Raw genomic sequence first — 12,392 nt, 5'->3', positions numbered from 1 at the left:
ATATTTAGTACCTAAACTTTGATCATTGTCTTAATGTGGTACATAAACTTTTATTTGTTCCAATTAACTACTTAAACTTTTATTTTGTGTCTAATAGGTACCAAAATGAATTTTTGTTAAAATTGTTAACAAAAATTAGGGGCAATATTGTCACAATATTAAAGAAAAATGAAATATTTATGTTTCATGTCAAGGCAATCTAGTGCAGACTTTTTAAAGGGTTTGTCATGAGTTTAATTTCAATGGTGTCTGAGTGTCTCCTAAATTACCTAAAAAATTATGTAATTAAAATGGTTAGTGAGCTAACTTTTAGTATTCACAACATTTCGAATAAGGAGGTCGGACCTGCAGGAGAAAACTCCTCTAAAAGAGTAAGGAGTGAGTTCGAACATTATTTTAATAAACTACTTTGATTGCTTGTAACATTCTTACTCACATACTATAATGCCAAAATAACTATCAACGCATGTTCATGTGAGAATAGTTAAAAAAAAATTAAATTAAATTTTCTTTTAATGTTGAAGCGAACAATTTTCTCTTCATTTTTTTTTTCTTTTTAATTTTTCTAATCTGTTGCCGTGACTGACTTACCACAAAAAGAAAAGGAAAAAGGGCCTTTCTTTCAGTTTCAGATATAATAAAGAAAGGTAGAAGCGTTTAGCTTGCTGATTGTGAGCTTGCGATGATTAGTAAGTTAAGTTCCACGCGTTTAGCACCCACATCACATGATTAGGAATTTAGTTTTCACATTTCTCATTCCATGGCCCAATTATGTGGACCCATAAAGTACATCTTTCCCCACAAAAAAAAAAAAAAAAAAAAAATTGTGGACCCCAACCGTGGGGTCCTCTCAAGTCTCAACTACCACCTACCAATCAATATTATCCCAAATATTAAAAATGTTTATGATAGACTAATTCCAGCATTAGAAGGAAAGTAGGCCATCGTCCACAATGAAGGGCTAGGCATAACCTCTTCAATACTAAGACTTGTTGGTTCATTTACATCATCTAAGAAAGTGACATGTACACAGAGGCATGAACCAGATAAGATGATCACTATGCGCCAAGTTGAAATTTGGACTCTTAGGGTCCGTTTAGTTTACGAAATTGATTTCTAATTCCTTTACATTTTTCAGGGAGAAGGGAATATAAAATTTTATTTCTTGTGTTTGGTAAGTTTGGGAAAGTAAACTAAGAATTGGAAGCAATAAATACTGTGTTTAATCAGTTTTCCAATTGTACCATAATCTATTATTTATTTTGAAATAATAACAGAGTTAGTTTTGTCTAAAAAAAAGCAATAAATGCTTTCACAAGAGGGGGGAAAATCAATTCCATTACTCCAGCAAGAGTTTTATTTTTCTCCCAATAAGGACATCAAATTCCCTTGGGGCAGGAATTGATTTCATACTTTCCAAACATGGGTTAGTTTTGAAATAATAACATGGTTAGTTTTGTCTAAAAAAAAGCAATAAATGCTTTCCTAAGAGGGGGAAAATCAATTCCATTGCTCCAGCAAGGATTTCATTTTCCCCCCAATAAGGGCATCAGATTCCCTTGGGCCAGAAATTGATTTCATACTTACCAAACATGAGAATAGAATTGATTTCTCATTCCCAAGCCTCCAAAACTTGAACTAAACGGGCCCTTAGAGCATCAATCTTATTCAGCAATGATATAGAAATGTAGCAGACATGAAATTTTAATGCAGATAAGATTCTTGGTTTTCCACAATAAAAGACATGAATCAGTTTATGGACATTAGTCAGCAAGACAGCAACTGTAATGATAAAATAAAGGGTCAAAGAGTTCGGTATAATGCATGTTTAAGCATGTATGATGGAAAACTTCAAATATCGAGCAAGGTATCTCTCGGAAGTTACATGCAATAAAAGAATTCAGAAGGTTTAACTATGTCTATTTGCAAAAAGAGAGAAAGAATCAGTGGAAGGAAAGAATTGAGTTCATGCGTTTTTCACACAATCATGATTTACCAACCTTGAATTACCAGTGTAACATGTGATGGGAGTAGAAGCTGAACCAGGACACTTTTAACTTGCTTCGACAGAAACATGCCTTTCATTGTGCAGATGAAAAGTCAATCCCCAGTTCTTTAGTTTGTCCACAGATGCTCCAAGTCCAAAGTCTTCTCAGAGGCTTACTTACAAAAACATCATTCTTGATCAGTTCAACCCAAACAAAATTTACCATAGAATTCATTATTGAAGAAGACAGATCTCAAATGAAATAGTAAGTGGAGCTAAAGTTCAGAATTAGATGACCACTCTCGATCTGATATTCTGATTTCCACTATGTATCAGCAGCGAAAGTCTAAATTGATTGTATAGAGGCCAGGTTCCAATCAAAAGGGGGGAAAGATAGTGTGGAGCCAGTTCATTTCCCGGATTACATGAATGAGCACCATTGCAAATGTGCAATTTCTGAGAAGAAACGGATCAGCCCAACAGCCATCAGAGTTCCCAGGTCCTTCGGAGAGAAATTGGAGAAAACAAACTTACATTTCTGCATGTATATATAGATAGAAAATACATTCATGTCCAAAATGTGAATACTGGTAGTTTCACTATGCCAAAGACAATACACATGGTCAGTACAATATCTACAGAATAACCAGCAGAACAATGTATTCCCTGTTAATTTATCAAACACAGGCTATGGACTTCTAAAGAGGGTCATGATTTCAAAATTCCTCTTTCATTCATCCTGTTCATGATCCGGTATGAATCATTAAGTCTGTTTGATCTTTCATAGATACTGGCAACGACGAGATGCAACTCCTTCTTGTTGATGTTGGGATCAGAGACTAGCCTCTCAAACAGTGCCTCTACCATCTTAAAATCCTTTCTTGCACCATAAAGACTAAGCATCTGGAAGTGAACTTCATCAGAGAAAACACACCCTTCTTCCTGCATCTCCCTATACACAGCTTCTGCCTTCTCAAATTGCCGTAACTTCCCATAAGCATTGAGAACTAGATCAATCACATTGGAACCAGGAAAGTATCCTGCCACTCTCATCTTCTCAAATACCTCAATGCAATTTGCATACTTCCGGTTTCTTGAGAAAAGATCAATCATGCAGCCAAAGACAGATATATCCTTCACCTCCCCAGCATCAAAAGCCTGACGGAAAACCCATGTAGCCTCTTCTATGCGACCAGCTCCAGCAAGAATGGTAATTGCAGTCTCCCTAGGGATATTGTCTGGGCGCTTGAGCTCATGAAGCAAACGCTTAGCATGAGCAACCAAACCTACTCTCTCATAAGCCACAATCATTGTCTGATAAAGAACCTGATCAATCTCAACCCCAGAGCTCCTCAGCTTTTGAAACAGCATTGCTGCCCGATCCAGTTTCCCTGCCTTACCCCATATAGATATTATTGTAGAGTATGTAATGGCATTTGGTTGAATCCCTCTCTTCTGCATTTCCTGCACAAGATTTGTAGCTTTTTCGTGCTCAAGTGACTTCCCATAAATCTTAATCATCGTATTGTATGTGACAACATTCTGCTCAATATCCATTCGCTGCATCAATCGAAAAAGATGGATGGCTTCCCCAAAAAGCTCAGCATCACCGTAAACCCTCAAAAGAGTATTGTAACTAACAACATTGGGTTCAAGTCCCATCTTCCTCATGCTCCAAAACAGCCTGTCAGCTTCCTTAGCCATATCCAGCTGCCCGTAAACATCAATCATAACATTGCACGTCGTGAGATCAAGCGGACACTTAACCTCATTCATCTCAGAGAACACAGACAATGCCTCAACAAACTTTTGGCTCTCAATATACATACTCAAAAGCGTCGAGTAGCTAACCGTATCTGGCAACACACCCACTGCCCTCATCTCTTTAAGCAGAAGCCGAGCCTCTCTAAACAACTTAGCTTTCCCAAACACATTAATCATCGAATTGTAAGCAACAAGGTCAGGCATAATACCCAACCTCTTCAACCTCGAGAAAATTGATATTGCCTTTGAATAATCACACAATTTACGCGAAAGCTCAATCAAGTTGCTATACAAAACAAGATCACCAGACACATGGTCCTGTTCCATCTTCTGGAGCCAAGAAAGCGCAGAATCAAACATACCCGCTTTCCCAAATGAAGTTATAAGCGTAGAATAAGTGTACCTATCTGGTGCCAGAGCTCTTTGGCGCATTTCTTCAAACAGGCCGTGTGCAATCTCCCACTGCTTGGCTCGAAGCACATTGCGTATAACAACGTTGTAAGCGAACACAGAGGGAGTGTACAAAGCTACCTCGTTAATCCAGTCGAGGATAGCCAGCGATCGTTGCCAATCAGGCTCGCGCGAGAGCAGCGACACCATGAACCTTATTGAAAGCTGCCTACCTTTGTAGGTCGACATTAGAGAATACAGTTCCTGCTCGTTTTGGGTCTCACCAATTGAGGCCAAGAGCTCGTCCATGTCAATGCTGTGGTCCAAAAAGGTCGGACCTTGCTGTTTTCTGGGGTGGCGTTTCTGGTGAAGTTGGTGGGATGGTGAGGACGGCGTCGTTTCGGGCTGCGGTGTCCTCCTCCAGACATATTTGGCTGCTGAAGAAGCTGAGAATGCAATAGGTGGGAACCGGGTTCTGGGTTTTGTTTGGCGGTTGTTGAAGGTGAACGGTATGATGGTGTAATTATGGGTTTTGTTGTGGGACAGAAATGGAAGTTGAGAGAAGGAAGAAGATGGAGTTGGAGCTACTTGAATGGAAGTTGCAGATGGTGAGAAGGTACACATCGTTTTTAACTGAATTATTACAGTCGCAGTCTCGCAGATTTTATTGAACAGGCCCGATTTTGTTAAATCAATAACAATTTCAGCGAGCCTTTCTGTCGCAAATGATATAGATTTTTTACATTTGCTCTAAGCCTCTAACCCATGTGATCCCAAAGGCCCAGACATTGTAGCAGCCGTTCGTTACTTCATATGAATCATATCCTTTTGGGCCAGTCTTGAAATAAGCAGATATTTTATGTTTTTGTCTTTTTTTTTTTTTGAAAGGTAGTCTTTTGTTTTTTGGTATGATTTTAATTCATTAATGTTAGATATTAATATTACATTATATTATTTGTTTCAAATGTGGCAAAAGCAAAGGGTCTAACTCTAATCTCATTGAAAAGCAACCTGGTTTTAAGCCCTACAAATTTTTGCCAAAAATGTGCACTTAATTCATTTTTTTATTTTTTTAATATATGCAAACAAATCAAGTACAAGAATCAAGAATCAAGAATCAATTACAATAACAATTTTCTTTCGTAGCTTACAAGAAATTAAAAACCAAACGAAAGCAAAAATGATGAACAGAAAACAAGCAACAGGTCCAGTAATGTAATGTTCAACCACCTAGTGCTTGAAGCTGAAGGAGAAGGAGAGGGAGCAGAGCCAGGATGGGCAAAGGATGTAACATTCTCTTTGGAGCAAGTGTAGTTGCAGCGACTCGGCCTAACAACTCTATACAAACCAGAACTGGCCAAGATAAAGATATCCTTCCTGTTATCCTGACCAAAGGACAATATGAACCCCAGTGCAGGCAGAGAGCTTCCTGCCTCAGCACTGCACTGGATAGGAGAGTCCAGAGCACAGCTGACAGGAATTTTAGTACTCGTGAAGTTTCCGCTACCCTCTGGTGTTTCTGTACCTGCCCATATACCACCAGCATACAAATCTGCATAGAGATACCTGTAAACATAATTTATAGATACTGTCAAGTTAGAGCTAATTCTATGAAGGGTCAGAATTGAAAGGTGTTATTGGTCATAAAAAATGGAAACAGTTGGCTAATTACCTTCCATACATGCATGGATCTGTCATGGACCGGTAAAAGTAGCCACCTGTGATAGATGCAGAACCTTCAGCCTTGTTGACATCAGAGTGGTTGTATCCCATTACAGGGAAAATTGGGTTTATGGAGGTGGCAGATGTGTTTCCTCCAGGAGATTTTGGGGGATTGTATGGAAAAGGGCCCTCATAAACGCGCCATCCGTAGTTTCCACCCTTGGTGACTATATTAACCTCTTCATATTGGTCCTATAAGATCAATAGAAGTTGAGCATTGATGATACTAGACAAGGCCACAAATGTAAAAAAGAGGAAGAATAAATGTGGAAAATTAATCCCAGTTGCTGTCTCTAACCTGACCAACATCTGCACAAAGGAAGTAGGAAGGCCTTTCTAGATCAAAACTACATCTCCAAGGATTTCTAAAACCTAAAGCCCAAATTTCAGGCTGCAATTCCTTATCCTCAGAAAATGGATTATCTCCAGGAGCAGAATAATTTCCCCATAGGGCAAGGTTAGTAATTTCTGTTGCACCTGCAAACGTACAAGTACTGAAAAGTATGAGGAAAACATTTACAAAGAATATGGTGTCCTGAAGCCTTGTAAATTTTATGCCATTACTCACTTGGTAAGTTATCTATGTCAAGCCTCATAATCTTTCCAAGCAAGGATTTCTTGTTTTGTGAAAAATTGTAAGGGTCACCTTTGCTTCCACCATCTCCCATCATGAAGTACAAAAACCCATCTTTAGGTCCAAACAGAATTTGACCTCCATGATGGGAAGTAAATGGGAGTCCCATAGTGAATATTCTTCTTACTTCCAGTGGTTTAACACTAGTGGCCTGAAATTCAGACCAAAACAGTATCAATTAGGACCATTCAGTGACATTTACAAGAAATAACTCTTTAAAATCATGTAGAAATTTACCGAGGAAGGTTGTGACGTGGTACCATTAGCAGTGAACTCTGCTATGACACTGTGATACTGACATGGCTGGGCACCATTATCAGAGCCCAGCATGGAAGGATCACATCCCACATCTGAGTTACATGAACATCTTCCTGAACATTCTGACCATTTAACCTTATCACAGTTGAATGAAGCAAAGAAACGGCCATTGTGAAGATAGTTAGGATGAAATGCTAATCCCATCATTCCAAACACAGTGTCAGCATATACTTGGTCCATGCAAAGTACTACATGAGTTGCTTGTTTTATGCTCTTATTAGACTGATGTGCAATGGACTTGTAGAGTTATCTCTGACTGTCTCCAGACTTGCAGTCTTCTACAAGCAAAGAGATTTCTACTTCTATCCTGCATGGGCATATTCCATTCCAGCTGCCATCCTGAAGATTCCATTTTCATTGCTTGATGCTTTTCTTTGGACAGCCCTTACTTATTATGTCATTGGTTACAGTCCTGAACCTGAAAGGTACATTAATTCTTTGAGGATAAATCCCTTAGTTTTTCAGACAAAACTAATTATTTCACTTTCTAAGCGCCTTTGTTATCAATGAATATCAGGTTCTTCAGGCAATTCTTCCTTTTATTCCTTGTGCATCAAGTATCAATATCGTTGTTTCGTTTGGTTGCATCCTTGGTTCGAAATCCTTCTGTAGCAGCAACCTTTGGTCTTTTCTCTTTAATAGTAATGTTTCTATTTGGTGGTTTCGTAATTCCAAAATGTAAGGAAGGTCATATGTGAATTCAGTATAAATTTGAAGAATATTTACCACTTCAGCCAATCTAATAAGCATTTCCCTAATGCAGCTTCTCTACCTGCTTGGTTGGAGTGGGGCTTTTGGCTTTCTCCATTGGCATTTGCAGAAATAGGTGCTTCAGCAAATGAATTCCATGCTCCAAGGTGGCAAAAGGTGAAGCAGAAACTACTACTTTCAGTTAAATGAAATCATATCAATGTAGCTTAATTTGTTGAGAGTTAATATTCACTAGTCATTGTTCCTTGCAGGTTTTATCTTCAAATGTCACTATAGGCCAGCAAGTTCTAGAAGATCGTGGTCTAAATTTCAGCGACTACTTTTATTGGATATCAATAGGAGCCTTACTTGGATTTTGGATGGTTTTCAACCTTGGGTTCACCTTTGCACTCAGTTACTTAAAGTGTAACTCTCTCTACCAATGCATATACTAGGAAACATATGAGAAATTTAATTAATAGCTAAAAAACCATGAATTCTTTGATCAGTACTAACTTATACCTATTGAAATTTGAAATTGTGCAGCTCCAGGGAGTTCTCGAACTATCATTTCCCAAGAAAGATTTTCCCATCTGAAGGAAAAAGAAAATGTAAATAATTTTTGTGAAGAAAAGGAATTAACTTGTGCAGATACTCACACAACTACTGCAGAATCTACAAATATAGGTGAGACTTTTATTTTATTATCGTACTTGTCATCATTACAGAATTACTGCACTAAATTAGTGTGTGTGTCAAAAAGTATGCTATATATATCACAATATTACATAGTGGTTTTTAAAACCGCAGGCATGGTCTTACCTTTTGAGCCCATAACTATATCATTTGAGAAAGTGCAGTATTTTGTTGACACACCCAAGGTAACCACATTATCTATGAATTTCTTTAAGAATGTTGGATATGAATCAAACTGATCAGATTTCACCCTCATATCTCCCAGAAAATGAGAGAGCAAGGTTTTCCACCTAAACGACTACAGCTTCTTCAAGATATAACTGGTGCATTTAGGCCAGGAATTCTTACAGCTTTAATGGGCGTTAGTGGAGCTGGAAAAACAACACTGATGGATGTTCTTTCTGGAAGAAAAACTGGTGGAGTTATTGAAGGAGAAATCAGAATTGGAGGGTACCCAAAAGTCCAAGAGACATATGCCAGAATATCAGGGTACTGTGAGCAAAGTGACATCCATTCTGCACAGATCACTGTAGAGGAATCAGTAACATACTCAGCTTGGTTACGTTTGCCTGCCCAGATAGATAGACATACTAGATCTGTAAGATTTCTTTAAACCTACTAGGTGCATGTAGTATGAATGTCAAACATCATACTTAGAACCAAGAAGTTGGCATAGAGTGAACAACATAGCTTCTAGGAACTGAATACATTATCATAAAAAGTAATTGTATTCCTAAAACTATCGTATTATTTATGACAAGAAGGATATTCATACACATGAAAAATGAAAAGATAAAGTAATAATACAGGAGAAAGTACATAGAAACCTTCTTCGAATGCCTAGAAACTAGAGACAAAAAATGTCCTATGATTATATAACTGCTGCTCATTATGATGTTTTCAACTGACCCATCTATTTATCAGGAATTTGTAAAAGAAGTTCTTCAAATGATAGAGCTTGATGAAATCAGGGACCAATTAGTTGGCATACCTGGTAGTGGTATATCGACAGAGCAGCGTAAACGACTAACAATAGCAGTAGAGCTTGTTTCAAATCCATCCATAATATTCATGGATGAACCCACCTCTGGTTTAGATGCAAGAGCAGCTGCAATAGTTATGCGAGTTGTCAAAAATATTGTCAGTACAAGGAGGACTGTTGTATGCACCATTCACCAGCCAAGTATCGACATATTTGAAGCATTTGATGAGGTAATTGACCAATGTAATTCTATGGCTAGCTGGTTCACAAACCACTAGTTTACTACTTTATGGCTAGCTAGTTCACAAACCACTAGTTTGCTACTTTACGGCTAGCTCATTAATTAGCTGTTACTAGAATATGTATTGGTCCCTTTTCTGATTCTACAAAACCAAGGCATATTATGACTGGAAATTAAGTGATTTAATAGTGGAAGTATGATTTAATGTACACCAGTTGATACTTTGTACAGCTTATTTTAATGAAAAGAGGAGGACAAATAATTTACTCTGGAGAGCTGGGTCAAAATTCAAGTAAGCTTGTTGAATACTTTGAGGTAAATTCTATGACAATATTCCTCTATTTTCATAATCTTTTCTTCCATGTCAATTCTGTTAACTCTGCTTTTAAATCCTTTTCTGTTGCAGGGTTTCCCTGGGGTTCCAAAAATCAAAGAGAATTACAACCCAGCAACATGGATGTTAGAGGTCACCAATCCTTCTGCAGAAGCCCAACTTGACTTAGATTTTGCTCATCTCTATAGAGAATCACATCTATGCAGGTGAGCATTACTGGATTAGCATATTAACATCCGAGTTTATAGCTAGGCACTGTAAAAATGCCAAAATTTTTGCTTGTATTAATATCTCATAAACCTAACCCTTCTCTTCACATATATAGCAACAGTTTCTTTAGCCCCTTAAATTCAAATCTTCTTCAAAATTCCAGTACTACTAGCTACTGTGATTGGATGAACTCGAATTTTGACAGATGGTTTATGAGACCGATCTAGGAGTGATTTCTAGAGAAAGAGAAGCAATATGTCGTCCTCCCACACCCACAGCATTAATTAACTTTCAATATTCTTGAATGATAGATCTTATTGAATCAAACCCAACATTTCTTGCTCTATTAATTAGGAAGAACAACGATCTAGTTAGAGAACTCAGCTTTCCAGAACAAGGCTCCAAGGAACTACACTTTTCTACACGCTTCCCACAAAATGGATGGGAGCAATTTAAAGCGTGCCTATGGAAGCGACATCTGTCCTACTGGAGAAGTCCAAGGTATAACCTGGGCCGACTGACATTTACAGTTGCATGTTCTTTGTTATTTGGAGCACTTCTTTGGCAGAAAGGACAGAGAATGTAAGTCCATCTAACAGCAGTGTTTTCAAAGGCGTTCTTCAGGCGCGCCTCAAGGCGCGAGTCATGGCGAGGCGGCGGCCGATTGCGCACGACGTCGCCGGAATCTGCAAAAGGACTGAAAGGCGACGGCAAGGCGTTGAAGGCGTACGCCTCGCGACGGCAAGCGTTGAAGGCGGACGCCCAGCGACCACCTCTGCGACATTTTTTTTTTCAAAAACTCAGTCCCAAAACGATGTCGTTTTGGGCTGAGAGTTTAATAAACCCCTTCAGTGTTTTCAGACCTTGCCCTATCAGCGATTCTCTCAACTTCTCTGGGTTCTCTCTTCACGACGACAAGGCGGCTGCGGCTGGGTGGTCTCGGACGGCGGCCGATCAAGCAAGGGTGGTCATCTCTGTTCTGCGCAGCTAGCCAGCAAGGACGGTGGTCATCTCTGTTCTGCGCAGCCGGCGACAGAGCCTGTATGACCCACCCAGGCCTGACAGCAGCCCATCCATGAAGATGTGAAGAGTTGTTCTTCCATCTCTCACTGTGACTCTGTCCGACTCTCTCTCACTCCCTCAGTCCCAATCTCGGACCCTTGTTTTGCTGATTTGCTACCAGAGAAAGAAAAGGTATTTGTTGTTTTGTTGCTCTAAATTTCAACAATTTGGAAATGAGACTATAAACATTGCAGTTTGGATCCAATACATTGTTTTGCTGTTTGAACAGAATATTAACCACTGGTCTAGCATAGCGGTTTCAAAATGATTAATTAGATCTAAATTTTTCTGTGATGACTAATTTTGATGGGTTTACAATTGTGGGTAATTTGTATATTCGTCAAATTCTTACCTCATTTATGTGCTAGTTTGCTATGCTAATTGCATTATTACTCTCTGATATTGCTCTATGTGCAAGCTATTTAAGCTAGAATTGCAATTTTCCTTGGGGCAACAAAGGGAGTGATGACTGGTAAACTCACAAGGAAGAGTTGTATAGCTTGGATGATTGACAGCACACACGATTTTAGATTATTGAAAAACCAGATTCTTGAATAAAAATATATATTCAGTTTGAAGGTTTAGTCCACCCCAACAAACAATCCTATCCCCCCACCCTGTTCAACTCCAATGCCATTTCACATATTGTGAATTGTTGTGAATAATGAATATTGGGAATTTTTGCTGGTATTATATTTGTGATCTGTGAATATTGTGTGTATTGTGCATTGTTGTGACTTGTGAGTATTATGAATGACAATTAATGCTATTTTTAGCTATATAATTGTTTTTATAATTGTTTTATTATTATATTTTTTTATGCCCGAAAGGCTTACGCTATACGCGTCAAGGCTTACGCCTCGCCTTGCGAGACTGCAAACGCCTCGCGTGACGCTTTTGCGTCTGAAAACACTGTCTAACAGAGATAATAATGTTCTTTGTTGGCTTCATTGTATTTGATACTGTCATGAAGTCATGTGTAGAACCAGAGTTTGATATATTTACCATCTAATCACTTTTTATCTTTGTTATGAAGAGATGGTGAACAGGATTTTTTCAACATTCTGGGATCATTGTTTATTTTACTGCAAATGATGGGAATTTGCAATTGTTCTTCCGTATTGCCATTTGTAGCTACTGAGCGCTCTGTTGTATATCGAGAAAGATTTGCTGGAATGTATTCCTCGTGGGCATATTCATTTTCTCAAGTGAGATTCTAAATATTGTCTTATAGCGTATTTTAGAAATTCCAAAGTTTCATACGAGATCTTAAAATTTTTTAAGGTTTTAATTAAACTCTTTCGTATGGTACAGGTGATCATTGAACTTCCATATATATTTCTACATGCAGAGGTTGATTAA

The 12,392-nt window shown here is 38.4% G+C and overlaps 3 protein-coding genes across 3 annotated transcripts; 1 reads left to right on the top strand and 2 right to left on the bottom strand.

Moving 5' to 3' along the window:
- Positions 1–1,811: 1,811 nt before the first annotated feature.
- LOC147288614 (Tetratricopeptide repeat (TPR)-like superfamily protein) lies at positions 1,812–4,920 on the bottom strand. Its single transcript, XM_086240649.1, has one exon. It carries the CDS (start codon positions 4,763–4,765, stop codon positions 2,696–2,698), a length of 2,070 nt encoding a protein of 689 aa, XP_086096775.1. The 5' UTR covers positions 4,766–4,920; the 3' UTR covers positions 1,812–2,695.
- A 324-nt stretch (positions 4,921–5,244) lies between these two features.
- LOC147288613 (HIPL1 protein) lies at positions 5,245–6,459 on the bottom strand. The gene is made up of 4 exons (XM_086239875.1): positions 6,432–6,459; positions 6,162–6,340; positions 5,814–6,055; positions 5,245–5,707 (listed from the first exon to the last, which is right to left on the bottom strand). The coding sequence occupies exons 1-4, from the start codon at positions 6,457–6,459 to the stop codon at positions 5,299–5,301; spliced, it is 858 nt and encodes a 285-aa protein (XP_086096001.1). The 3' UTR covers positions 5,245–5,298.
- A 366-nt stretch (positions 6,460–6,825) lies between these two features.
- LOC147288612 (pleiotropic drug resistance protein 3-like) lies at positions 6,826–12,392 on the top strand. The gene is made up of 14 exons (XM_086241027.1): positions 6,826–6,926; positions 6,974–7,240; positions 7,333–7,493; positions 7,579–7,682; positions 7,778–7,931; positions 8,052–8,192; positions 8,316–8,386; positions 8,467–8,799; positions 9,126–9,413; positions 9,656–9,739; positions 9,831–9,964; positions 10,323–10,550; positions 12,067–12,238; positions 12,345–12,392. Exons 1-14 carry the CDS (start codon positions 6,826–6,828, stop codon positions 12,390–12,392), a joined length of 2,286 nt encoding a protein of 761 aa, XP_086097153.1.

Source organism: Dryas octopetala, chromosome 4 (genome assembly GCF_963921425.1).
Source record: "Dryas octopetala chromosome 4, drDryOcto1.1, whole genome shotgun sequence".
Lineage (NCBI taxonomy): Eukaryota > Viridiplantae > Streptophyta > Magnoliopsida > Rosales > Rosaceae > Dryas > Dryas octopetala.
The sequence above is the reverse complement of the archived record's forward strand: the minus strand, read 5'-3'. Positions and strand labels throughout refer to the sequence as shown.